The following is a 27560-nucleotide window of genomic DNA, read 5'->3' on the forward strand; positions in this document are numbered from 1 at the left end:
GAGCGCGGCGCTCGGGGGGGGCTCCGGTGGCGCGGCGCTCGGCGGGGGGGCAGCGTGGGGCGTGGCGCTCAGGGGGGGTTCCGGCGGCGCGGCGCTCGGCGGGGTGGGGGCTCCGGCGGCGCGGGGGGGGGGCGCGCTCGGCGGGGCGGCGCTTTTTTTTGCTGCTTGGGGCAGCAAAAAAGTTAGAGCCGGCCCTGCATACAAATGGACAAATATTACTTTAAGGGCCTGCTTCTACTAAGATTGCAAGCTCCTTGGGGCATTTATACAGTTTCTGGCACAAAAGGGTCCTGCTCCAGGACTAGCATTCCTAGGTGCTGTGATACTACTAATAAGATGAAAACAAAAATCTCAATGACTTCAGTGGGAGCAGAACTGAGCCCTAAAATTGCACCATTGCTGAAAGAAAATGTGCATCCGAATGAAAGGGTTACTTACTGTGTCGCTTCAAAGCATCCTTTCAAGGCAATAACAAAAATATGGTCCATTAGTGGGAGGGAGAAAAGTAAATAGCCAGCTCATCCTCTAATCCTTTGTAAAATAGTTTAGTTTCCCCAGTGACGTTAAGAATCAAACTGCAGCACATGGAGGGTAAATCGATCCATTTCAGTAAGCCTTGCATATGTGCATTCATAATGTTCTGTTGACACACAGAGAGCTAAGCTAATAGCAAAGTCATAAACCAAATTGTGGCAGGGGCTACATTAATACAAGGATGTTTCCCCATGGCAACCTGTCATTATACCAGTGAAGAATTAAAGAATCATTAACTAAACAGGCTAAACCTTGCTAAAAATAGTGTTTTGTGGGGTTTGTTTTGTTTTTGTCTGCTAAACAGAGTGAGAAATGAATTAGTGTTTTGGGATTTGTCTGGAAGCTTCTTTCTACACAACTGATTTATTCAACAACCAAATGTTGCTATTGCTAGCAGAATGGCATAGTGTGAGTTAAACAGAGACACGTCACAGCTTCTGAACTGAGGGGTGCCATGGAAGGAGACCCAAAAAGGAGCACAGATTGGTGTCTGTTGCAGGTCTCAGCCTCATGTGACGACATGTAGTTGCATCATGTTGTGGTGAAGGGATGCAACACACTGATGAGAATGGGAACATCTAATCTATCTTATCTATACTTTTATAGCAGGATGATCAGTGCAGAGTGTAAATGGACCAGAGAGTGTATCTGAAAGGAACTCAAGTTCCTAAGCAGCAGATCAGCTGCCAGTCAAGCAACGTGAGTGTGGGTGGGTGGCTGGGTGTGGCTGTACATCATTCCTTGATCAGGATGGGAGGATCTGTATTGAAGTCAAAAGAAATGAAAATGGGATCTGGGTAGGGTCGGGGCTACCTGGGAAAGTGTAATGCCCAGTGCGGTTTCCTGCACTGTAGCAGATTTTATGAGCTTTACTGTATGAACAGTTTTAATTTTTGGTCTTCCCCCTGGAGGGGAGGATGAGCCAAGGGGCAGCTGGGGAGCTCCTAGCTGGGGTACCATGTCACTTGTCAGATGCTCATGCTGCTCCACCTACAGGAAGACTCCAGCTTATCCTGCCTCTTCCCATGTCAGGTCCCCCTGCCTAGTGAGTCTTCCCTTAACCAGCTAAGATGTTTGGAGGAGTTGAGCTACCCCTAGCCCAGGCGGGATTGGCGGGAAGCTCTCTCTGCACTTAGCAGAGGACTGGGAGCAGTAATGGAAAAGTCCCCACTAGAGGGGGACTTCCCACACATTGAACCACTTACTCCTATAAAAATACCCTTTGCCTAGGAGAAGGGGCGATAGGCTGGGAGCCAGGAATCCTAATCACGCCTCGTTCAACAAGCAGCATTAAGAATCCTCTGTACTTCACAGCCTGTGTTATCGAGCAAGGCCTCATGCACCTGCCCTCAGAGTGAGGGAAGTATCCCAGCAGCAAGAGGCTGCGAACAATAAGTGAGGACTACAGAAGTCCTGCAAGGTCACTTCTGACATAGCTGGGAATGGAGCCCAGCTCTAATATGGGAGACCCATGTCTTAGCCACAATGCCTACACTAAGGTAAGGCCAAGTCCGTGTGCTTGGCTATAGTGTTGCCCAGCTGGCTGAAGGACAGGCAGCCCCCCCCGCCAACTGGATCCTGGGCCATATGGGTGAGGGGGTTGAGAGGGTTTACCATATGCAGCCTGGTGCTGCTGCCTCTTCCCTCAGAGAGCACAGTACCTGGCAGAGGAGATAGGAACAGTGGGAGGGAAGAGAGCTTCCATGGACCTGGAGAAAGAAGGGGACCAGAGGAAGTAGGGATGAGGGGGGAGAGATTGCAATAGAAAAGGAGGAAGAAAACATTAAGGGTGAAAATACTGGGGGAGAGTTGGGATTGCAGAAGGGGAGTCTTGAGGGGAGGAGGGGGATTTTAGGAAGAAAATAAATATTGCTAACAGACTTTGAGGGGAAATACTCTAGTGAACTGGCCTGTGTGTGCTTGTGCGTGCTGCTGCCTTCCCTGGGACAGAGCTAACTGCTCAGCTGGGGCCAGGCTGTGCTGCTCACACTAGGAGAGGCTGTGTCTCCTTTAGCTCCAGGGGTGAGGCCTGTGTCTTTGGAGCAAGAGGATTCCCCTGCTGTGACTGCGAGGTTCCAAGCAAGCTTTCAGCACCGTGATATCTCTGCATCCTAGGCAGCTGCGGGTTTACCAGACAAATGGGCAGAAATAAACCAAAGGGCACAGCATGTTTGGGGGGAGGGGGAGTAGACAGGGAGAGAAGATGTTTAAATCCGGAGGATGGTGGCTACCAGTGTAGTTGCTAATATAGTATTTCACAAAATGTTTGCTTTGTTCCGTGTTTTGTATCTTTTGATTTAATTGTGATTTGGCTGTTTCCAGCAGGGGAAAAACAATCTGAAAATGTTCCCAGCCTTTGGCCAGGAGCCAACCCAGCCCTGACCCCTTCCATAGTTGTTTTTGTTTCTGAAGAACTGGCCAGTATGCTGTGATTGAGAGATTCTGGCCCACCTTCAGTGCTGCCTGTTGCCTTTTGTGTACATGATCTCTCAAGCTCCTGGAAATCGCATCCAGATCCCTAGAATTGTTTTCCTTCTCAACAGATTGTTCTGTTCCTTTGCATTCCAGGAAATAAAAACCCACAAGGAAGCAAAAGCCTGGTGTAATGCTGCCACCTACTGGGGAAAATGGAGATGGAAGCAGCTCAGAGACATAATCCAAATGTACGGGGGTGGGGGACTACAGTGGAGGGAACAATCCACTTTGGAGCAGCCAGGATCCCAACGTTAACATGTTGCAAATATTTGCCCATTCGTTTAGAAGTTAAAGTCCTAGCTATGAGCACAATCATAGGGGAAGACAGGAGTTGAGGAGATGGTTCCTGTCCCCTAGCTTCCAGCCAGTTGGGAAGGGGAACAATGCCACTGTCCCTGCCAGCAGGGTCCTGCCCCTCTGAATGTCTCTCCAGCTAAGTCCCAGTGCCTACCCCTTCTACTAGCTCTGCTCTGTGACCTGCAAGGAGAGAGGAAGCATTGCATTCAGCCCAGCTGGTGCATTTCTTTCTCTTCCTGCTTAGGTGATGCTGTGAGCAAACCGCACTAGTGGAATTTGGGAGGCAGGGTGTGGGAAGACAAGGACATTTGGGCAAGGGGAAGAATCAGAGCACTCAGGAGAAAGTTGGGGGAGTTTTTGCAAGAGAGGACAACAGAGCGGAAGGTAAACAAAGACAAGGGGGAATTGTTTTGCATTCAAGGATATTAACATAACTTTTTATCTGGGTATATAATCTTGCTTCCTCCCCATGCAGTGCTCCATCCCTAAAACAGACTATCCTTTGGGGCCTGCAACTCTTGATGCTTGCAGTAAATTTAAATAGAAAAACAGGGATAATGCCCCCAAACAGAATTAAACACAGACAGCCTGCATGGCCAGTAACCTCTAGATCAAAAACAATAGCCCACGAAAAGCAACCAACCTCCCGTTGAATGCCATCAGCGTTCAGTGCCCTTGGAGAAATGATGGGCCTAGAAAGGTAAGCCTTGAAGTTTAATAAATCTAGACTCTGTTGAGGGGGTGAGTGAATTACAGATATAATCCTTCTGCCAGGTGGGGTGGGGCAGCAAGGGCCAGGTTCAATATCTAGGGGTTTCTCTTAACCTTACAAGATAGTACTGTCTTGAGCCCGCAGCCAGAAATCTGGGAAAACTAAGCACCATCCCTGGGCACCTCGAAGAGGCAATATTTCCCTGCTCGCCAGCAATGAGTCTGTGTATAAAAAAAGAGAACTTTTATTAAAAGGAGAGGGAACACAGCATCAATTTGGGAAAACATCCTGACCATGATTCAAAAGTATGCAAACAATAAGTAAACACCTGCCCACAGTAGCTTGGGCAGTGGTCTTTTGTCTCAGTTTCCCACTTAGAGGTGTGAGAGTCTGATGGACGAACATCCCCTTACCATGGCACTCCCCTTTCCCTTCACTGCACCACAATCCCAGTGGGTTGTTCGAGGTCAGCGAAGTCCCAGAATTCGGGAGTGCCATCATGGGGTTCACCACCCACCCCTGAAACCAGGAGGTGAGCAATGCCTCTGCCAATGCCCACAGCTGTCACTGTCGTCTCTGCAGCTTCTGCCTCTCATGGCGATGCTATACTCTGGGGTTCTGCCGCTGAGCCCAGTTCTTAGTGATTTCAGCTCTTAGTGAAGAGTGGAGAAACTCACTGCTGCTTCATCTGCTACATCCTCTGCATTGTCTTTTATCACAACTCTCACCGCACCAGGTCTAAGGTTCAACCCCCTAGACCAGCTTATTAGTGACTTCAGATCTAGCAATCACTGAACAGAAACAAGGATTTAGATTGAATCTGATCAACTCTGTCTTTAAACACTGGCAGGGGAGGATCAAATGGTATCCTGCACTCTTTAAACACAGTCCATACCACCAGGTAGGAACACCTGTCCCATCCTGTGTCCTCCTACCTGACGGGATCGTTGTTGTTACTGTTATCCTTGCTAGGTTTGTTTATCAGTTGTCATTCTGGGTTGTTTGTGGCCTAATTTTATAGGGATATTTTTATTTATTTATTTTAGCTAGAAGAGTAAACAAATCCAGAGGCAAAATACATTGTTGTGGCTTTTATTGGAAAATAGTTACAATAAACTTACAATGGAATCAAATTAGAATTTGTCCACATGTAGAGGTGAGAGAATTAGGCTCTGTTCATTCTGTCTTTGGTATCTCAGCTGGGATTGTCAGCCAGGGATGTCAGCTGGGTTGGATTTTTTGGGTGATGTGAAATGGAAGGATGATACCTTTTTTAAAATGACATTCTTTGGCTGCATGTAACTTGCCGTCTGTTGAAAAGAAGTGTAACTTGCGAGGAAGCCACATGAGTTTTGCTAGTGATGCAACTCTTCCATTCCCTACACAACTTCTCCTTTTCTTTGGGTGATGCTGCAAGTCCAGTAGTCTGAAGATAATAGTAATAAATAATATAGCAACATGAGGCCAGGAATGGGCTGAAATTTGGCATGACTATCCTACCTGCAGTAGGATAAGAGGCAGACACACACCTACCGATCATGTTTCCTTGTATGACTGTAGGTTCTGTACATCAAGAGTAAACTCCAGATTATCCCATTATTTTTTGGGTGGGGAAGGAATTAAGATAATTTAAGGCATGTCCTGTACAGAGGAAATGAGATTTCCTCCTGATTTCAAGGAGGCCGAGCACATGTACAGCTATTTCCTGAAAAGACCCTAGTAGCAGTGGTTCCACCCAACACTCTTTATATTTAAAATTATCTTTTCAACGCAGTCTACTTGGCCATTGTCTCCTTAGGGGAACTGAGGTATTTGGATATCATCCGTGGTTCTCTTTTCTCTCCCAAAGTCACACAGAAACCGCTCCAGGCACTATCCTGCGGATGTGTGTGTAGGACTTCCTGAGGGTGACGCTGCCATGATGGGACACCCCACGAGGTAGGACACACTCCTCTGTTAACCTCTGGATCTCGGGGTCCCAGCACAGCACCGTGGCGATGACCTCGTTCTTCTCATCCCGGCCCCCTGTGATGAACAACTTGTTGTTGCAAGGGGAAATCCCGCAACTTGCTCTCTCATGAGTGAACTGAGTCACTAGGCACCATGTGTCTTGAAGTGGACTGTACGAGTACAGCGCTTTCATTGCTCCGCCTGCAACAGAAACAGAAATTGGTTTGCTCCTGCCATTCATTCCTCTAGTTCCTAGCCAAATAAGACATTTCAACAGGGTTCCATCACTGACACTTATCAGAACACTTTACCCCCAAGGTAAAGTCAAAACAAGACTACAGGGCAAAACAAGACTGCTCTGAAAGACCTACAAAGGGCCACTTATTTTTCATAGCTCTATCAATTTTAAGGGACCATTGTGATCATCTAGTCTGACCTTCTGCATAACACAGGCCAGTGAGAGAATCTACCATGTCCCTAGGAAAGTTGTACCAATGGTTAATTACCCTCACTGTTAAGACAATTTCATTTTTTTTTTCTAGTCAGAATTTCTCTAACTTCGGCTTCCAACCACTGGATCTTGTTACAACTTTTTCTGCTAAATTAACGAGCTGTGTACTATCAGAAATCTCTTCCTTCTTGTAGGTATTTGATAGACCATGATCAGTTCACCTCTTAACCTTCTCTGGAAGAAACTAAACAGATTGAGCTGCAGTAGACTGTCAATGTAAGGCAGCACATGGAGGGTAAGTCGAACCCTTTCTCATTTTTCAACCTCTTTTTGAAGGGATTCTGACATCTAATCTCCAAGTATCCAAGACAGGCCCATGAGCCATATTTCCTCTCAAGACAATGGTACCATTACATTTAAAAGGCACTGGGGTTCCTGCCTTGCTGTTTTCAGTAATGGTGCGCTTTCTCCAGAACTGCTGTATTTAGAAGTGGTAGGCAGACCTGACAGTCTTGGTTTTATTGTCCTGCAATGTCCTGAACCCTTCATGTAGGGAAAGGGGTGGGAGAGATTTATAAACAGTTCTATTGTACAACAACCTGATTCAGTTGTGACAAAATCAGCCTAACACACAAGGTGCCTCCCGAACCCTCAGTGTTGGGCTGATTTCTGTCCCAAATGAAAACTGTACTGGGTTTCTGATTTAATTGGTGCTGTGGAAGGTTAGCGGGGGAGGGAAACATTCTCACTTGCTGCTTTTCTTATTTAGCCAATCTTCCCCAAAAGCCAGGGAGGGCAGGGGAGTTGATCTGTCATATGGTTTTTTCACTTCAGAGCCTGTGGTACTTTGGGGACTTTCTGTGATGTAATTAGCATGCTATAACAGGTTGAAACAGTTGGTTTGTGGGCAAGATCCTACGCTACTTGTTGGTGTTGAATTTTAACTCAGAGGCACAAGGATGTTAACTCACCACATAGTGGTGAGACCCGCTGTCTCTCTCTCACTCATCCTATTCAGAGAGGGTGAATTGCATACCAGTCCATAGGGGCAGCCCAAGGCTCTATATGCACCTCTGAAATCCTACTTAAGGCCACAAAATAGGGCTTCAGTGATGCCGCAGGCCTTGTGCTAGGCCTCTGCATGGAGTGAATTTCAGCCTGAATCAGTAGTACTCTGCCCTGCGTACCCATGCTAGGAGAGGTAGCTGGAGTCTGCGCAGAAAAGCAATCACATTACTGTATTTTTTTTAAGTATCCCCCTTTCCTACCCTCCTGCTTCTCTGTGTTCCACTGATGGCTCCCCCATCCTCTACCGGCTTTGCTTGGAAGGGAGCATCTCTGCAATGAACTAGATGCAGCAGCACTTCCTCATCTCCTGCAGTGGCACTGCTGGCACAGGAGACTGGTTAGTGCTCTGCAGTAACCCATCTTCCTATAGATATCCCTAGATGTGTGCATACTGAAGTCTTCGGCTGCTAGTGAAGTTGCAATGAGAGTTTGGAGTGTTCCCACTGACATTGAAGGACCATATACAGTTTAGCTGATCCTCTTTCAATTTACATTGCAAATCTGCTAATTAATGTAATCAACCCTGAATGTAATCTTGTGATGGGAGCTGGAGCTTTGTGTCCTCCTGGCTCTGATCCCATTGAAGTCCATAGCAAAATTCACAACCCGATATGCACCTCCTCTGCAATACATTTCCTATAACCAACTGTCTGCATCTATATTGAACTGTAGACTAGAGTAGGCATGACAGTGTCTGAGTGTTCTGGGTTCCCATCCCTCATCTAGAATCTTTAAAGAAGAGCACACGGTAATGATCGTTTGATTATGCTTCTCTGTAGGGTTCCAGGAACTAGTCAAAAATAAGCTGCACTCAGTCTAGAGAAGAAAGAACATCACTGCTTTACCTACCCACAACATAGATGTGGTCACGGAAACTCACAGCATTGATGCATTTTGCTTCAACTGGCATGGGTGATTTCAAGCTCCAGTTGTTCGTAGCTGGGTCATAACACTGCGTTTTGTCCGTAGCCAGTTTTCCATTGGGTCCTCCCCCAATCACATACAGCTTCTTCTTGTAGCTGGCTGCAGCAAAGGAGCTCACATTGACCATGAGGGGAGCTGCCTGTGTCACCATTAAAAAACAAATCATTAACAACCCACTGAATAGTCATTTGGATTTCATGTCCTATAGACTGGTGATTTCTTTTCTTTTGAATGTAAATAGTCATGCATTGCTCTGTAGTCTCTTGGAAGAGCCCACCATTCATTGGTGTTCCTAGAAGCTGCCATGCCTTCACCCTGAGAGGAACTCTCACCACTGAGCTGCGTGTCTGTACAGCTGTTAGAGAGAAGACAGGCAACAGGGAGCTCGAAGTGCCACTGAAGACCCGGAGCGCCGCCCCATCAATAAAAGCGCCGCCGGGTGATTAAAAATTAAAAAGGCGCCAAGAAATTGAAAAGGCGCTACTTGTGCTCAGTGGGAGAGCGGCTGCTGCCCTGCTCCCCCCCCCAGCTATGCTACTGGCTCCAACTAGGGCACTCCCTGGAAGTCTGACTTTTGGGCCACTAGCTCTGGCTGGGGTCCTGATTGGGTCTGAAACAATCCATTCCTTCCCAGTGTATCAAGAAGCTACCAACTTTAAAACAATATCACCATGGGGAGCGGAATTGCAGTGCCAAGACCTTGTATGTTAGCAGGAATGGAGCGGGAGCAAACAGAATGGGAGGGGTGTCCTGATGAGCACATGCTTTGCCTAAAATCTAACGCAAAAGAGAGAGGTCTGATTTTAGGCCTGTCAGCCTTGATGGTGTCCCTTTTGCAAAGGGTAAACTTTGTTCAGATACGAAAAGTTAGGGTGCCAAAGTCCATAACGTGCAGCTTCAGCATTTGGGATTGTATTGCAGTGGTGCGTGGACATGCTGCCCCATTGTGGTGGGGAGGGAGCGGAGGAGCATGGCTAAGCAGCTGGAGATGCACTAATCTGGCACATCCCTACTGTAGCGGCTGGGCCCACCCTCAGTCCAATTTATTTCCTGGGATGTATCAGCATCCAGCTCCCGTTGTAGATACAGTCTCTGAAAGGGGAATCCCTGAGACTGGGCAATAGTGGACACATCATCTGTCCTCTCCTGGGGAGTTGTGGCCCATGTTGACTCGGAGAGGTGCAGTTTGTAAAAGGAGCCCTATAGGTGCATCTCCAGTTACATAATGTACCATGTGCAATGGCAGGAGAATTTCCTCTGCTCGCTTGAATAGAAATACTGTAGCTGTCTGAGTGGATTATTGTGCTCTTGTTTTAAACTGACATCACTAAATGTTTTCCTTTTAAACCTGTTAGAAAATGGGTGAACTCCACAGGTACCCTAGCTAGAGGGACTATTAAGTTGGTGCAGTATGTGTAAGGTAATTGTTTTCAGAGGTTGAAACAGTTGCATCCTCCGTCGTCCTCCTCAGTGCACTGTCATACTAGCCCCATGTGCTAGGAATGGAAAGTGGGTGGCTGGAGAAGAGCTTAGCTGCATAGGGAAGCAGCAGGGGAACATACTTCTGGAGAGCAGAGCTCCTCTGGAGCCATGTCAGACTGTGATGATGATGCAATGCAGGCATGGGCGGCACATGAACCGCCATCTGGGGAAGGCTAGCCCCAGCGCCACCCCTTCCGCCCCAGCCCTGCCAGAGCCCAGAACTCCCACCACGTCTGCCAGCCCCTGCCCCAGGCTAGCACCCTCCCAGCCCCGGAGCACCAGGAGGGCGGGTGGCGTGGCCCTCCCGGCTGCACAGCCCGAGCCGAGGCCACCGCATAGGGAGAGCCACAGAGGAGGGTCTGGGCGCAAGTGTGGGTGGGGCCATGCCTGGCTGTTTGGGGAGGCACAGCCTCCCCCAGCCTATGATACCCACCACCCATGGATGCAGGCTACTGTGGTGCAAGGTAACTGCTTTGATTTCATCAAGCTTGAATTTATCATGCTGAGTTCAGTTTAGCCTGTGGGCTTCAAGCCATTAGCCCAGCCTTACCCTCAGCTCTCTTTGACCTACAGTGGAGCATCAGCAGGTTTCAGGAAGCCAGCTACCACCTGAAATAACCTGATTGCCTGTGTTTTCGTTGTGCAAAAGAGCCAGGTTACACAACTGGCCAGTTCCCAATTTGTGTGGGAAGTGGTTGGGTGTGATTTACTGGGCCTGTCAATTCATCTCCTCAAATATAGTAATGGTATGAACAGCAAAACCTGAGCACGCACAGCTTTCCTTAAATAGAAAACATTTTTCTTTCATCCCTTAAGGAGTAGCACGAAAGAAGAAAAGTAGAACAAGTGACCATTTCTGAGCGTAAATGGACTTGACACTTACAGCAGTTTCTTTTTTCAAGGAAGTTTAACATCTGTTCTGGCCCTTTGAGATACAGACCTAAAATACAGTCCCACCCTACCAACTACCCACAATCAGGTGCAACCACTACTTTCAGGGCAGTGTACATTTACATAAGTGAAGTGGTCACTCTATCTAAGAGGACCTCTTGAAAGCTCTCATCCCACAGCTCCTCTACTTCAGTGTGGGCTTGGTCAGAGCCGCTTGTGCTGCACAACATGTTCTGTGTTGAAAGGCCCAGCACAGATTTGCTTTTCCTTTTGTCTTCTGAGTGCTTTGGCTTTACCCTGGGTTATGTCCACCCTCGTCTTTATCATCCTGGAAATTTTAGTCCTATCCCATTATCCATCTTTGCTTTCCTAAGTAGCCACAGATCTGACTCCCTTTCTAGTCAGCTGAACCCGCTGGCCCTCCTTGTCTCTTTGGACTCTTACCACCATCTCAGTGTTTAACCAAACCTCCATGCTGTCCATCCTGTGTGGGTGCAAAAATGGGGGGCAGGGAGTAGAGGAGCATGCAAGGAGCCTTCCGACACCTTTGCATCTCTCTGCAAGGGTCAGGCACAAGCCCGTAGATGAGCAAAGGCTCTGACCCTGACTCAAAAGAGGGCTCGGTGCCCACTCAGCAGATGTGGGCTGCTGTAGGGGATGCACATCCAGCATCCGTTGAAAGGGTGGCAGAGCTGCGGCTACAATGTGTGATCCCTGGGGAGCCCAAAAGGAATTCTAAATGAGTCGGCCAAAATTCCTCCGGGTGGCTCCCACTACAATGCAATGTGCTCCTTTCCCCTCTCCAGCACAAGCCATGGCTTTAACACAATCAGGTCCTTTACATTTGTAAAGTGCTTTGAGATTCTCAGATGAAAGCATAATAAAAATGCAAAGCAGTAGTAATTTTCCATGTAGTCAAATACTGAGGTCCTCTCAAACCTACACTGCACAGTGCAGCTGTAATGCACCTTCCTGCTATTGGTTTCCTGGGTCTGCATTTCACCATTGCCAGCAACTTCTCCTTGTTCCGATGTCTCCTTAGATGACCCATATAATGTTTATCCTCTGAGATTATTTCTAATCCCCAACCCTGTTTTACACTTGTGTTGAAATGATGAGATGCTGATCTGCATGTACCCTTCTAGAGCTAACCGATTAGTAGTTTCCTTTACACCTGCTTGGTGTCTTCCACAGACTTAGAGCTAATTCTGCCACCTTGATGCCTGCTGAGTATTATTTTATTCTGTGAGTAATCCCATTGATTTCAAGGAAATGGTTGTAGAATAAGAAACTGTTCAGCAGGAGTCAGGATGGTAGAACTGATTCTTACTTTGATCCTCCTTCCCTTGAAGTCTGCATTTTCAACTTGAATACACAACTAGTAGATTGATATGTGTGTGTGTGTATATACTAGAATTTAGCTCATTTATTTTGAGGTACAATAAATACCTAACAAAATTCCCTGATTTCAATTTGTTTCATTAGTGTTGCATGAAACAGAAGAGTTTGGCTGTATTTTACCTCTGACCAGCAGTTATGGAAAGGATCGTATGTTTCTACGCTGTTGATTCTCTGTATGCCATCAAAACCTCCAACCACGTATACTTTGCCACCTAGCACAGCCATTTTGTGCCTCCATCGCCCGATGTTTAAATATTCAATTTGGATCCATTTGTTGATGGAGGAATTGTATTTCCAGACATCATGTTGTGTTTCTTTCCCACCTGCAAGGTACACAATACATGTAAGTGACATAATTGGCAGGACCTGAATTTGCTCAGAACCTCTAGTATGTTCTATTTGTCATACAAGAAACAAAAACCATTCGTTCATGGCATTTGCTCTGGAATCACATCTCCAGCAGAATAGTACTTGCTTTAGAGGAAGACAACTTGCATGCTTAAAGCTCATCTAGTTAAATTTGCATTGCTATACTTTGGAGAGGGCAGAGAAATTCCTGGGGGTTATTTTACAAGCCATCTCTTTCCCAGACATAAATCACTATTCATGCTTCAGCTGTCCTACCACTTTTTTTTTGCATTTGTAACTTTAATATACAATCAGTGGCCTATTGCTTGTAATGATGTGCAGAAGAATCTCAGGAATGAGACCTGTTGCTGATTGTAGAATGTTAGACATAGAGTTTAAAGCCAGAAGGGACCACCAGATTACCTAGTCTGACCTCCTGTATATTGCAGGCCACCAAGACCCCCCAGCACCCACACACTAAATCCAACTCAAATGAGACCCACAAGAGACTAGACTATTATGTGCAACAGGCATAGAATAGGGACCAATGTGCACCAGTGCTGAGGCCCCCTCAGTGGCAAGAAATTTATTAAGTGAGCCATAGCCAGATAATCCTGGCAAGTGGCCCACACCAACACGTTGCAGAGGAAGGCAAAAAACCCATAACGTCACTGCCAATCTGACCTGGAGGAAAGTCCCTTCCCCACCCTAAATATGGCAATCAGTTAGACCCTGAGCAAGTGAGCAAGAACCAGCCAGCCAAGCACCTGAGAGAGAGAATGGTCGGTACCAGCTCAGAAACCTGGCCCACACCGTCCTATGTCCCATCTCCAGCCATGGTCATCACTGATGCTTCAGAGGAAGGAGATTGGGAGGAAAAACAGCATAATAAATGGGAAGAGGGGGAGCCCTTCCTGACCACTTTCAAGGGGCAAGCTGAAACCCTGAAGCATGAGCTTTAGGAACATAAGACATAAACCAGAAGCAAGCCCCCGCCCCACCATCTCAAGCAACTCTGTCATACAATTGCATTCATAACTGTCTCCAGCTCTCTTAAAACTAATTAAGCTGTTTACCCCTACAACTCCCACTTGGAGGCTGCTCCAGAACCTCACCCCTCTGACGGTTAGAAAACTTCCTCTAATTTTTACCCTGAATTTGTTGATGTGAAGTTTATATCCATTTGCTCTTGTGCCAGCTCTTTCCTTTGGCTTAAATAACTTTTCACTTTCCCTGCTATTTACCCCTTAACGTACTTATAGAGAACAATCATATCCCCTTGTTTTTGTTGAGAATTGGTGAATAAACAAACATGATATCAATTAAAAAATTAAGGCTCTGTATCACATAGTCCTCAGCCACTTGAGAATCCCCCTGGGCCGGGAAGGTCCTGCTGTGGAAAGGTAAACCAGCTTTGCACTGGTGGAGCTGCTATTACATAGGGACGATCTAGCCAGCTGGTCCACTGACTTCCAAAGAACAAACACGGTGCCTGATCCTGTACTCCTGTCCCATGAAACTGTCCCACTGAAGTCTGCCCGGGAGTTTTTTCACAGTGAAAAATTCAGCATTGGGTCCATTGTTTCTTGAACGTGAAAGGGGCCTGGCTGTGATCTCACTTCTCTTCATCTGACTCTGGGGCCGGCTATGCTGCAAAAAAAATAAATAACCTGCAGCAGCGAGCCTCAGAGCTCAGGCCAAGTAACTCGGACTTGCACTTCAGGACTACAAATAGGAGTGTAGACATACCTGGGCTCTGAAACCTGGCAAGAGGGGAGGGTCTCAGAGCCCAGGCTTCAGCAGTATTAGGCGTAGATTGATTTCGGTGAAATTGCTCCTTATTTACACCAGGAGATCAGAATCAGGCCCAATAGTTTAATCCCCAGAATAGGTTTGCAAATGAGTCTCACTCATTCAAAAACTTTGCAGCGTTTTTGCCAGTACATTAGTTTCTGTGTCATTTTTATTCATAACCGGAATACGAACAGAACTAGTTGAGTGTGAAACCCACTGCACAGTCTGAGAGGCTTCACTGCATAACCTACAGTCCAGCTACGCAATCACTTCACCAGTTACTACATTGCAAGGAGGATTCATATTCCATTACCGAACTGGCTGCACTCATTTGTATGCTGTACCACAGCCAGATCACTGCAAACTGATGGAGCTCATCGCTGGGCCAAATAACAGATTGAATAGGAGATAATTAGCATGCTAGAAAGATTCGTTGGTAATGCCTTTGTGTCTATGAATTTTTCACATATATATGTTGTTTTATTTGCACTCAAACAGGTGAAGTGTCTGAATGCAGAATGCCAGCATTCTTATTTGCAGTAATGATTAGAGACAGCAGGTGTTCCAACCACATATTGTCGCAACCTTCCCATTTACATTACAGTTTGTTCTCTCCTGCATTAGAAAATAGCCCTGACAGGAATCTGAACTAAACCATGCTTTTGAATTCTGTCTACATCATGGGGGAGGGCGAGATTTTTGAGAGAACTGGAGGTATTTAAATGCCTTGTCCCAAGCTTTATGGGAAGTTGTGCATTGATATTCTCTCTTCATTAAGAGCAGTAACTGCAGTAAATGAGAAGACTGAGACCTCCAACAGTACCCTGAGGGAAACCAGCAGGTAGAGGGATGAGGATGCAGAGATACTGAAGGAGTGGATAGCAAGGTAGAAAAGAACCAAGTCATAGAGCCCAAGAGAAGGAAGAAAATAGAGAAGTAGAAAGTGATAAACAGTGTCAGAGACAGCAGGCTAATCAGGAAGAATAAGCATAGATAAGTGCCCCCCTTTGATTTAGCTAGGAGAAAACAATTAATAACCTTGGCCAGTGCAGCTTTGTTGGAGTGGAAAGAGTGAAAAGCAGATTGGAGGGGACCAAGGAGGTGAAGAGGTCAAGGAAGTGAGTAGATGAAGGGGAGGAGGGATGCTAGTTAGAGTGCCAGTCTGATCAAAGTAAGCAGTTCTTACATAGCAGGGCATGGATAGGCTTGTCTAGAGGCAGAGCAGCTAAAGGGGATAGAAAGAATGGGAGAAGAAGCCACAAATGACAGGAGGCAGAAGGCCTGGGGCCAGGGGCGGCTCCAGGCACCAGCGCAGCAAGCGCGTGCCTGGGGCAGCAAGCCGCGGGGGGTGGCCTGCCGGTCGCTGTGAGAGTGGCAGTCTGGCAGCCTTTGGCGGCATGCCTGCGGGAGGTCCACCGGTCCCGCGGCTTCGGCAGCAGATATGCCGAAGGCGCGGGACTGGCAGATCACCCGCAGACACGCCGCCGAATCCGCGTGACCAGCGGACCTCCTGCAGGCATGCCGCCGAAGGCCGCCTGACTGCCGAGCTTGGGTTGGCAAAAAACATAGAGCTGCCCCTGCCTGGGGCTAAGGAGACAGACTGTGAGATTAAAGGCAGGCAGTAATGAGCTCTCGGAGTGCGACAGGTGCAAAGGATTAGGGGGGACGTGTTTGTTAAACATTCCCAGTTGGAATGTTGGCTTTGATGCCCCCGCTAAGGACTACTGAACAAAGGGAGAAGCTCTGAAGAAAGAGCAGAATGTAATGGTAGGATGAAAAGAGAACTTCCTTTCCTTAAACTAATGGGGAGTGAAGGAGAATGAATCCTGGCCCCAGAACAAGGAGATTTAATAAAGACTAAGTTGGAGCGAGCTTGTTAAAATCCATGTAGTCCTAAACACAGACTGCAATGGGAGATATTTTAGACCAGCTTCATCTTCTAGGCAGAATGTTCCCATTTGACTCCCCCACCTTCCCCCTCCCCCTGTTCTACTTCACTCATTTTTGAAGTAAAGGTTGTGTTTGGGAAAGGTGCCTGATTGAGAACTCTGCAAAATGATGTCTCCTACCCAGGGCCGGCGCTTCCGCTAGGCGACCCTAGGCGGTTGCCTAGGGTGGCAGGATTTGGGGGGGCGGCATTTTGCAGCCCTCGGCGGAATTTCAGTGGTGGGGGGTCCTTCCGCTTCGGGAATTCGGCGGCAGGTCCTTTACTCACTCCGGGACCTGCCGCCGAAGTGCCCCGAAGACGCGGAGCAGAAGGACCCCCGCCGCCGAATGCTCAGAGGAGGAGCACTGCCGTCTAGGGTGGCAAAAACCCTTTCGCCGCTCCTGCTCCTACCCACAGCACCAGGACATTGGCTGAGCAAGCTTCCCTGCACAGCCCCACCCTTCATCCCACATTGGGGAAACCTGTAGCCTCCATTCACTCTGTAACCTCTGCGCTTGGACTGGCAACTAGGACGTGGCAGTTGTGAGGGTGGCTTTGAACCAGTGGGCACCTTTCCCCTAGGAAACGGAATGAGATCACCAAATTCATTTCCAATAGGTCATCAAAACAGCTGTCAGCTGGTAATGAGTCACTACCAATCTGACCTGCCTTTGAACTTGTGAGTTTGAAATAAAAGGTTCTGTATTCCATTGCCAATCCCCTAAGCAAGCCAGAGTCTTCCTTGTCTTCATATGGGTTTGTATGGAGCGGGTATTTATAGAAGTTAAATTTCTCTTCTGAATCCATTCAAACTGTGATCCACAATCACACATTCACACTGCTGCCTTGTACAAGGACTCTCGGGCCTTACGGTGGTAATGGCGATTAACTTTGCTTTCAGTAAATGGTTGTTTTTTAGAGTCCCACCTTCTGCACTATTGAAGTGCTCCTGAAAATAGGATTTTCAATCCCAAGTAACACAATTACTATTACTGTTTGCAAATTATCGACTGTTGCTTATTCGTGCAGAACTCCTATTGGGGTCTTCCAGAAAAGCTTTGTGGTAGCTACTGTTGATTGTATGCTGCATATGCAGCTGTAAGAGGCCTTTCTGTAACTATCATTCCTGACACTTTGGTGTGCCAACACTGGGCATGCACATCAATCCATGCAAATATAGTTGTGCATTTGTTTGAAAACTGAACCCATGTTAATATTCTAAGAGGCTCAGCACTGCTACTACTCAACTTGGTGCTTCTCAGGAGCCTGTCCCTCAACTAGGGTGACCAGATGTCCCGATTTTTAGGTGTTTGTCTGAATATTTCGCGCCGCTGGCAGTTTTTTTTTTTTTTTTGCTCCGCCGGCAGCCCTCCACCTAACTCCCCCCGGTGTCCCGATATTTTCTTCCTCTCATCTGGTCACCCTATCCTCAACCATGGCAAAGGCAATGGCTGAAATGCTCTAACACTAGCTATTTATGTCAATTTACAAAGCATAGTATATGTTCTACATCAGTGGTTCTCAACCAGGGGCACATGTACGCCTGGGGGTCGTAGAGGTCTTCCAGGGGCTACATCAACCATCTAGATATTTGCCTAATTTTACAACAGGCTACATAAAAAGCACTAGTGAAGTCAGTACAAACTAAAATTTCATACACACAATGACTTGTTTATACTGCTCTATATACTACACACTGAAATGTAAGTACAATGTTTATATTCCAATTGATTTTTTTTATACCAATATGGTAAAAATGAGAAAGTCAGCAATTTTTCAGTAACAGTGTGGCTGTGACACCTTTGTATTTGTATTTCTGATTTTGTAAGCAAGTAGTTTTTAAGTGAAGTGAAATTAGTGTACCCAAGACAAATCAGCCTCCTGAAAGGGGAACCATCGTCTGGATAGGTTGAGAGCTGCTGGTCTTCATAAAAGCTGTACCTATTTCCCCTGCCTTGTTTATGAGACTCCTGTGTTCTCTTCTCTTGCTCCTTACCTGATATGTAGACTTCATTTTTTAGCGTAATACATGCAAACTCCACCCATTTTTTATTCTCGCTCTCCATTTCCTGTTCTGTGATTGGTAATTTTGCCACCTCCAAACGGCTCCGCCTCAAAGGATCCAGGCAAGTTACTTCTGCAACAAATTTTTCATCTTTTGTGCAACCACCTATGATCATAAACACCTCAGACTGGAACTCATGCATCCGGGGCTTGGTTCTTTCTGAAATAATCTAGACACAAGAAATATAGACTGAATACTCAGGATGTGTCACGTGTGGTTAAAAACAGCATTATACCCTATGGTGTGAGTAGCTCACTAATTTACCTCCCATTGATTCAGTTCTTTGGCCAAGTTTTGCCTATAGTACATAGAAAAGAGTCTCCTCTCACACGGTATTAACCAGCCCCAGGAGCACAGCTGTCTATCCATAGGTGCTGACTCCGAGGGTGCTCTGGAGCTGGAGCACCCATGGAAAAAAATAGTGGGTACTCAGCACCCACCAGCCACAGCTGTTCGGCAATCCGCCTATCAGCTGTTCAGGGACTGGCAGGATTTGCAGGGAGAGGGCAGGAAGAGGCGGAGTGAGGGTGGGCCCTCAGGGGAGGGGACAGAGTGGGGGCAGGAAGTGGTGGAGAGAAGGTGGGGCCTGGGGTGGAGTGGGGGCAGGGCATCAGGGCAGAGCAGGGGTGGAGCACCCACCTGAAAAAATGAGTCAGTGCCTGTCTTAGGTTGTTATATGGCCCCTATCACTGTGGTATTTGAGCACCTCCCAGTCTTTAATGTATCTATTCTCTCAACACTTCTGTGAGGTAGGGGTGTACTATTATCCTTAATTTACAGGTGGAGAACTGAGGCACAGAAAGACCAAATGACTTGCCCAAGGTCACACAGGAAGTATGCTCCCAAGTCCTAGGCTAGAGCTCTGACCACTCAACTACTCTGCTTCTCTACAAACAGTGCACAAATCTAAAATGCTGCCTTTGTTGCAGTCGCAGAGTGAGACTGATTCTAGCAAACTGTTTCTGTGTCGACGATAAAAGTGTCAAAGCGCTGTGCTGTTCCTAGGAGAATATTTACAAGGGGATTTAGGCACGATTCTAAATTCAGAGGTGTTACTGATAAGCTGCGTCTCACTGAATTGCAGGTGGCATGACATCCTTTGCTCCTAGTAGATACGCCATTAGTCATATTGGAATGAATGCAGTGGAAATTTCAAGGAAAGCTTTTTATAGCATACAGGAATTTATCATTTATTTGAAATTTCTGCCCTGTCAAACAGTATTAGATGTTTTTCTTGGACTTTTAAAACTAATTTATGGTGTGTTTCTATAAACTGGCATAAACGATCTAAATTAAAAAGCAGGGTCATGCAGATGTAAAATTCCTTTCTGTATTTGCTCAGTATAACTTACTAAACTGTCAGCAAGTCTCAGAGCTCTGCAGATGCCTCATAATCCCTATTTTAACCCCTCTGCCAGCCTCACAGTCCTTTGTCTCAGCCATCAGCATTGGACAGGACTTTCAAGAGCACACACATTCTGCCCCTTCAGCATCCAGGGAAATACCTGTTGCATGATGAGTGGCACTCTCTTTGCACAACTGCACTGGCCCAACTGCACTGCCATTGACTGCTGGCTCAGACAGCCAGACACTGGGACTGAAGACTGAACCCAGATCTCTAGCAAGACAGTACAAGGCACTGCCACTGGGTCACCTGCTGGCTGGCCTGAATTGCTAAGCACATTTGGAGTCGGGGCCTGCCTGTGTTTTGCGATGCCCTATGCAGGCTCCTAGCCAGGGAGCCTATCTATCCCCTTCCCCTCCAAAGACAGGGTTCCACCACTATCTATGCACCCGTGACAGACCTCAGAGGACTGCTGCCCTCTCCTGGCACTCCTCAGGCTGTGGGGAAGCACAAGCACATGGTCTCTCATTCTCGGCTGTGAAATTTTGACATCTGATGACCCTCTTTTGTGGGCCAGGAAATAGGACTGAAGCATAACTTTCCATGTGGGGGAGGGATCAATTAGGGAATTCCATTTCCACCTTTGCCTGTTACACCTGGACTGAGATGGGCTGGAACGGGGTATGGGACTGTGGATTGCAGGTTAGGCACACACGTATGTCACAGGGTCCTGTGCTAATGAATAGACTATACAGACTTCTGTTTAGGATTCTGTCCCTGAGATCAAACCTATGTTTTTCACAGCAGGTTTTTCCTTTCCTAAAAGGTTCCCTGGTAACTAATAAAGGTAGACACTGCACCTTCTCACACCCACACTGAAATTCTTGAATGCCTCTGTCTAGCTGGCCCTATGCATGGAACCAGGATCATTTCAGAGCAAATTTGAATAGCGGCCCTGCATTTGAGCCTTTTTTGTACTATAAAGACAGCTAGCACTGCTTGAGCAGATGTGCTACACACTCTGATAAGCATAAGGGTATACAGCACACACACATACAGCAGCAGGTTTTTTAAAAGTTACCAGAATCATTACTTGATTCATATAGCCCCCATCCCAAGTATACAGGCAGAGTACAGCACGCTATGAATGGGAATCACGTCACCCAACACTAAGCAAAGCCATCTTTGAGGTGGAGCACACGAGTCAGCCTACATCCATAACATCACACAACCGTTATTTAGGAGGGGATGTGAAGAATAACATACTCAAGAGGTTCCATCTGGGTAGAGGATATGAGCGAAGGCCTGGGCAGATGGTCATACACATCTCAAGAACACAGGGGATGCTTTAACAAACCTAGCTCATATGTATCTCCAGTCAGGCTGTTCCTCCTCTCTTATATTTTAACAGCTCCTACATTCTAAGGCCAGATAACCCAGACCAGATAATTTCACCCAGGAATTCCTGCATCAAACCCATAACAATTTTATTGACAATTGAACCTTTAGGCTCAACAGTACAACTACAAAGTGAGTATATTTTAGTAGGGGAAGTAGACATAGATAACTGTTTATGCAGGTATGGTACTGCTTACCCTAAGTGATCCATTGGAATGCTTAGCAGTATTTGATGTTATAGATGATGATTTTAAATAAGAAAGTAATGTCCAAAGTAATACCTTTGATTTGCCTTTTTACTAGGGAACACATCAAGGAATATTGATTAACCTTAGTTTGATATTAGACAGAATTGCGTGTGAGGGGTTCTCTCTCCTTTCAGAGATTCATGAACATTTTCTTAAATGCTTTTATGTTAAAATAAGCTGTCTGGAAACCTCTCGGATTTCACAGTTAAATCTCCAGGGTAACTGATCGTGATTATCTTATTTTTCAGAAGTACTAATTTGTGAACCTATTTTGTAAATATATTTTTCCACCTCCAAAATCCATACTGAGTTCTGTGATTGTCAATCTGAAATATTCCTTAATTAGAATTGGTTCAGCTCCCTGCATCCCCCGTTTACTAAATATTTTCATTTGTTACTTACCTCATTGCCTGACAGATGGTACATTCTTGCTTCTTGAAGCAGAGGGAAGACATCAGGACACTGTCTAATAAGTTGATCAGCTTCAACTGTCTCTACAAAATACCAAGGGTCCAGAAGGGGTAGTCGGACGTTCTCAAGAACGTAGGATAGGAGAGGAAACCGTTCAGACTCTTTGTATCTAACCCAGTTCATAACAGTCTCAAAAACCTGTGCCTCTTCGGTGACATAGAGGTCATCGCTCTTTAGCGTGTTGTAGAGAACGTCAACGGGGATCTCCAGAAATTCCTCACAGTGCAGCACTTGAGCGAAGTTCTGGATAATGTAGCTCTGGACTTGTTGCTTCAGCTTCTCCAGAGAATGAGTGTCGGCCAGCCTCAGAATCCCAACACAGTTTTCCGGGTGGAGGGCTTCAGTGAGGAAACTGGCACAAGCATCCACCATCCGCAGAAACTACAGACACAAGGAGCATGTAAGATAATGTGCAGTTATTATATATTTGTATTGTGGTAGCATGGGGGAGCCCCAGTTAAGGGCCAGGCCCCACTTGTGATAGACATTGGACAAACACAAAACAAAGAGAGATTCTTGCCCTCAAGAGCTTGCAACCTGAGTATAAAACACCTAGATAATATACAGTTACAGACAGACTGATGAGCACAAGGAAAGAATGAGACAATACAGTATGACAAGCAGTGATCTCAGGCAATGCACCAGCAGCCTAACCAATGCCCAGTGTTTTTGTAGGCATCATAACAAAAGAGACTTTTAAGGAGGATAATCAAAGGTAGCATATATGGCCCTTAGTACCACAGAATTTGAGCACCTAATAGTCATGAGTGAGTTTATTCCCACAATACTTTTGTGATGTAGGAAAGTATTTATCCATATTGTGGATGGGGAACTGAGGCACAGAGTAGATTAAGTGACTTGCCCAAGGTCACACAGGGTGTCTGTGGCTCACCCAGGAATTAAACCTGAGTCTCATGAGTGCCAGTCCAGGGCCCTATCCATTAGACCATCCTTCCTGCCCTTATAGTTGTTTATTTACTTGGTGAGTATGCTTGGTGAGCAGCTAATGATTTAAATCAGGCGCAGACAATACAGCTTGGACCTATGAGATACAAAAATTGGTGTTTTAGGGACTAGTGTTCTGAAGTGCTGAGTGCGGACAACTCCAGTTAAAGCTGGTGGGAACTGCTGGTGCTCACCACCTCTGAAAATCCAGGCCCAAGTGAGTTTGGAGGGAGATTTGAATGGACAGAAGGTGGCCAATTGGCTCACAGGGAGAGGGAGAGAATTCCAGCCATTGGTAGTGGCATAGGAGAAGGATATAAATAGGGCCTCTAAGTCATGGGAGGGAGGGAGAGAGGGAGATGGATCTGTGAGAGTAACACATCCCATGCTGATCCAGTTCTGTCACTTTTGTGGTGGTTTGGTGATGAGGCCATCAAATTAAACATCCCTTGGGACTACAGCCAGGATCTGGGTGGAGGAAGCCATACAGTCTTTGAACTTTATTTGACAGTGTTTCACGAGGCATTAAAAAAATGTCTGCAGTGGAACAGATTCTGATCTCAGTTATACCCATGGAGTACATAAAAACATAAGAATGGCCATACTGGGTCAGACCAAAGGTCCATCTAGCCAGTATCCTGTCTTCTGACAGTGGCAAATGACAGGTGCCCCAGAGAAATGAACAGAAAAGGTAATCATCAAGTGATCTATGTCCTATCGCCCATTCCCAGCTTCTGGCAAAAAGAGGCTAGGGACACCATCCCTGCCCATCCTGGCTAATAGCCATTGATGGACCAATCCTCCATGAATGTATCTAGTTCTTTTTTGAACCCTGTTATAGTCTTGGCCTTTACAACATCCTCTAGGAAAGAGTTCCATAGGTTGACTGTGCGTTGTGCAAAGAAATACTTCCTTTTATTTGTTTTAAACCTGCTGCCTATTAATTTCATTTGGTGACCCCTAGTTCTTCTGTTATGAGAAGGAGTAAATAACACTTCCTTATTTACCACCATCTGACCCATTATTCAGAAACTGCTGTTTGTTTTACAGCAGTGCTTTCATATGGGCTTCCTCTCCTACCTGGCTTCAGCTCTGTTTTAACCATGCAAGAATCATTGTAATTTAAAGGGACACTGTCAAATTGAAGAGTTTTAAATTGATTAATTAAAAATAAATCCCAGTTTCCAAGAGAGCGCCCTTTAAATAATATGCCCTGATTTATTTATTTTTAATTTTTAAAAATGTGTCAGGGTTTCTCTGCTTCCTTGCTGATGTTCCGAAGGGTCTTTTCAGGGAGGGAAAAATAGATGGGGCCAAAGAGCAACATTAGCAGATGTTCCTCAGGTCCCCACCTTCCCCAGCGCACTTGTGCCTGCCTGATCAACAGCAGCACCACCATCACTGTGGGCATGTCTATACCTAAAACGCTACAGCGGCACAGCTGCAGCACTTCAGTGTAGACACCACAGTGACGGGAGGAGTTCTCCCATTGCTGTAGTGAACCCATCTCCCTGAGAGGTGGTAACTAGGTCGACAGAAGAATTCTTCCATCAACCTAGCACTGTCTACACCGGAGGTTAGGCTGCGTCTCTCAGGGGTGTGGATTTTTCAGTGTACGTTTTCAGTGTAGACCAGCTCTGAGTTCCTTCTAGGATCTTCACAGTCTTAGGGAGTGGAAAGATTTGTCTTGCGCTGCCCCACCCCCAGACTCCTGTTGCTCCCTTTGCAGGAGGCTTGGGAAAGAAGAGCATGTCTCCTCAGCCCCCCGGCCCCCAAAAAATTTTAATTGCGTCCTGGCCCCATCCAGGAATAAAGAGTGCTCCCTGCTCCACCCTGTCTCCATTGCTCTCCAGCCACAAGCAGAGGTCTGGGAAGTAAAGAAGGGGGTTCTCCCAGTCACCACCTTCCCTGACTCCTGTTGCTTCTCGCAGGGGTCCCAAGAAAAGGAATCACCTTCCTGATCCTAAGCTCAGAAATGGTAGCAGCTCTGCTGCTTTGTTACTGGTAAAAACCTCCACTTGGGCTGTGTTTACACTGGACTTCTGTGAGAAATTCCCCACCATTGCTGCCACCAGTTCCTCTCCGCCAGTTGGAGAGTTAGTGCAGTCGAGTCTCCCAGGGCTGCAGGCATTTCTTGCCCATTGGCTCAATGACATGGGGGTGGAAATGCAGGTGGCGACCAACACCCTGCCTACATTAGTGCTCCCTCCATTGCTGCCCTTGCAGGGAAACTTTTATCCAATAATCCTAGTCATGGGGAAGTCTTGCTAGGTCCATGGAAGAGCAAGCTTGTGAGCTCCCCCAGCACTGTGTAAGGGAGCTCCCATCTCAGCCCAGAGTGAGCATGATGTCATCTTCAGGGCCGGCTCCAGGCACCAGCTGAGCAAGCTGGTGCTTGGGGCGGCAGATTGTTGGAGGCGGCATTCTGCCCAATCCTAGGGCGGCACGGCCGCTTTTTTTGTTTTGTTTTGTTCTTGTTCCGCTCCGGCCGCCCTGTAGGGGGCGGCGGCGCAGAGAACCAGAGCGCCCTGCAGGGCAGTCCTCTTCCTTCCCTCCCCGCCGACCGGAGCGGAGCCCTCGCGGCAGGCGGCAGGAGGCGGCGCAGCGGGAGGGGCCGCGTGGCAGCGCCCCTGCTGTAGCCCCGGCTGCCCCCTTCTTTCTCTCTCCCGCCCGGTCCCTCCCTCTCCCCCCCCAGCCGGTCCCCCTGCACCCGTGCTCCGGCCACGCCACAGGTTTGTTTTGTTTTGTTTTTCCGTTCTGGCTGCCCCGATTTTTTTTTTTGGTTTTTTTTTTGCTTGGGGAGGCCAAAAAGCTAGAGCTGGCCCTGGTCATCTTGCTGGTGGATGAGACAGGAAGCAAGACTAAACATCAGCAAAACAGTGACCTTGACTGACAAAATGGGCTGTCAAATGCACAGAGTAGATGCCCTGAGGAAAACACTAACCTCTAAGTGTTGTCATTGCAACAGATTTAAAAAACATCAGACAGAAATACAATTTTCTAGTTGACATTGTCCCTTTAAATCAAAAGGAAGATTCTGGAAATAAAGCATCAGAACTGCTATGATGGATGCATTTTGACTTTTGCTAATTACCATTACGTTAGGGCCCCAATCCTGTTAATCCCCATATCCACTGACTACGATGTGAACAAGATTAGTTTCCGGGTGATTAGCTCAACAAATGGACAACCATTTCTGAGCACAAGTGATTGCAAGTAACTCCTCGTGCTTTGCTTTTTCTTGCCTCACTGATTTAAAAGGGGAGTAGCACCCTGGTATTTAACATCATTCTGTTAAAGAATGAAGTGCAGAAAAGACAAATAAAAGGAGATGTTATGAATAATTAAAAGTAGTGTCCTCATTTTTTTTTCTATTTAATGGCAATGACTGGCCATTTTAACTTTATTGTTCTCCATTGTAGGGAGCGTTGTATAACTGTAATTGAAGGAGAAAGAGAAGTGAAACACAGTAAACCCACAATTAAATGCAATCGTATTTAGATTTGTTTAAGTAATCAGGGTAGAATTTTCTGGGCAGACCTGTATCCTGTTGACATATGTAGACTGTTTACTAAAGTTGAAAAATGACAGGCATTGGTCACAGATATCTGGTTCCTGTTTTGCATTTACATGTGGTAAAGAGATTAGAGAAACGCAACTGACTAATGAACAGGGCTACATTAAAAATCAAAATACTGTGGTTGTTGCTACAGCTTTTGTTCTAAAAATGTCAGCAGTCTGCCATGATGCCACTCTAGAGCTCTGTAGCTTCAATGTTACCTTGTCTGTCCCAGTGCTATTGAATTTCTTCATTGGGCTATCACTGTCTATTAATACTAATACTTTCCACTTATAGTAGTGCTTTCCTCCAAAGATCTCAAAGCACTTTGCAAATACTGATTAACCCTCACAGCCTCCCCTCCTTTCTACCTCCCATAAGGCAGATAGATAAGTATTATCCCCATTTTATAGATGGGAGAAAACGAGGTACAACGAGGATGAGTGACTTGCCCAAGATTACTCATCAAGTCACCCATACAGCTGGGAAAGAACCTAGAACTCCTGACTCCCCAGCCTGTGGGCTAACCACTGAACTATGCTCAGTCTATTTATACATAGGCTATTAAGTGTAGCATACATATGCACACAAGTGCACAGAAGTGATGTCAGTAGGATGTTCTATATTTTGGTCCTAAAAGGCTCATGAGTGGGTGGAGAGCACTGTTAAGTATACTGTGTGGTTGCATCCATTGACAGAAGGTTGCAGAAGTGTGTGGTGCATATGGGGAAAGCAAATCACACACAAGGAATGCAGAAAACTATAAATCTTCAACAGGTCAAAATTATTTGAACCAGAATTGCCCCCTCCCCATTGCTCCAAACCCTGCCATCTGGATTTTGCACCTTCACTTAAGTCTTAATTTAAAAAAAATCCCACAAAACATCGATTTCCACCTTCTTGGGGACACTGTAGTTCCCCAAGGCTGAGTGGACACCCAGGGTAGTGAGGATGAGGACCACCCTCAGCCACCTCTGCCCTCGGTGATAAGGTTGTTTTCTTTGCTTCTGCACAGCAGCAGCTTCTCTAGCAGCTCTCTGACTACCTCTTAGCTGTTCTGTTGGGAGCAGAAAGGACACCTGCTCTCAGCCCTTCTAACAGAGAGGTGTGATGCATGCTGGGTACAGTGAGGGATGGGGAGAGGCTGTCAGGGGCCCTAAGATCAATGCTGAATGAGATTGGGTGACAAGGAGCTTTCTATCACAGCACAGAGGGGCAGCCGAGGCTTGGACAGCAACACGCAGATAAAACCACCAGCTGCTCATAGTCCTATAC

General features: G+C 46.5%; 1 protein-coding gene across 1 annotated transcript in view; it reads right to left on the bottom strand.

Moving 5' to 3' along the window:
- Nucleotides 1–5114: 5114 nt before the first annotated feature.
- KLHL6 (kelch like family member 6) overlaps nt 5115–27560 on the bottom strand; it is a 29624-nt gene continuing 7178 nt past the window's right edge. The window contains exons 3-7 of the mRNA XM_024216839.1: nt 21713–22162; nt 18251–18488; nt 12306–12508; nt 8337–8550; nt 5115–6169 (exon numbers count right to left, since the gene is read on the bottom strand). Of these exons, the coding sequence (XP_024072607.1) occupies nt 5868–6169; nt 8337–8550; nt 12306–12508; nt 18251–18488; nt 21713–22162 (1407 nt within the window). The 3' untranslated portion in view covers nt 5115–5867. The remainder of the gene's footprint in view (nt 6170–8336; nt 8551–12305; nt 12509–18250; nt 18489–21712; nt 22163–27560) is intronic.

This window comes from Terrapene carolina, unplaced genomic scaffold (assembly GCF_002925995.2).
Source record: "Terrapene carolina triunguis isolate 2854851 unplaced genomic scaffold, T_m_triunguis-2.0 Scaffold88, whole genome shotgun sequence".
Classification (NCBI taxonomy): Eukaryota; Metazoa; Chordata; order Testudines; family Emydidae; genus Terrapene; species Terrapene triunguis.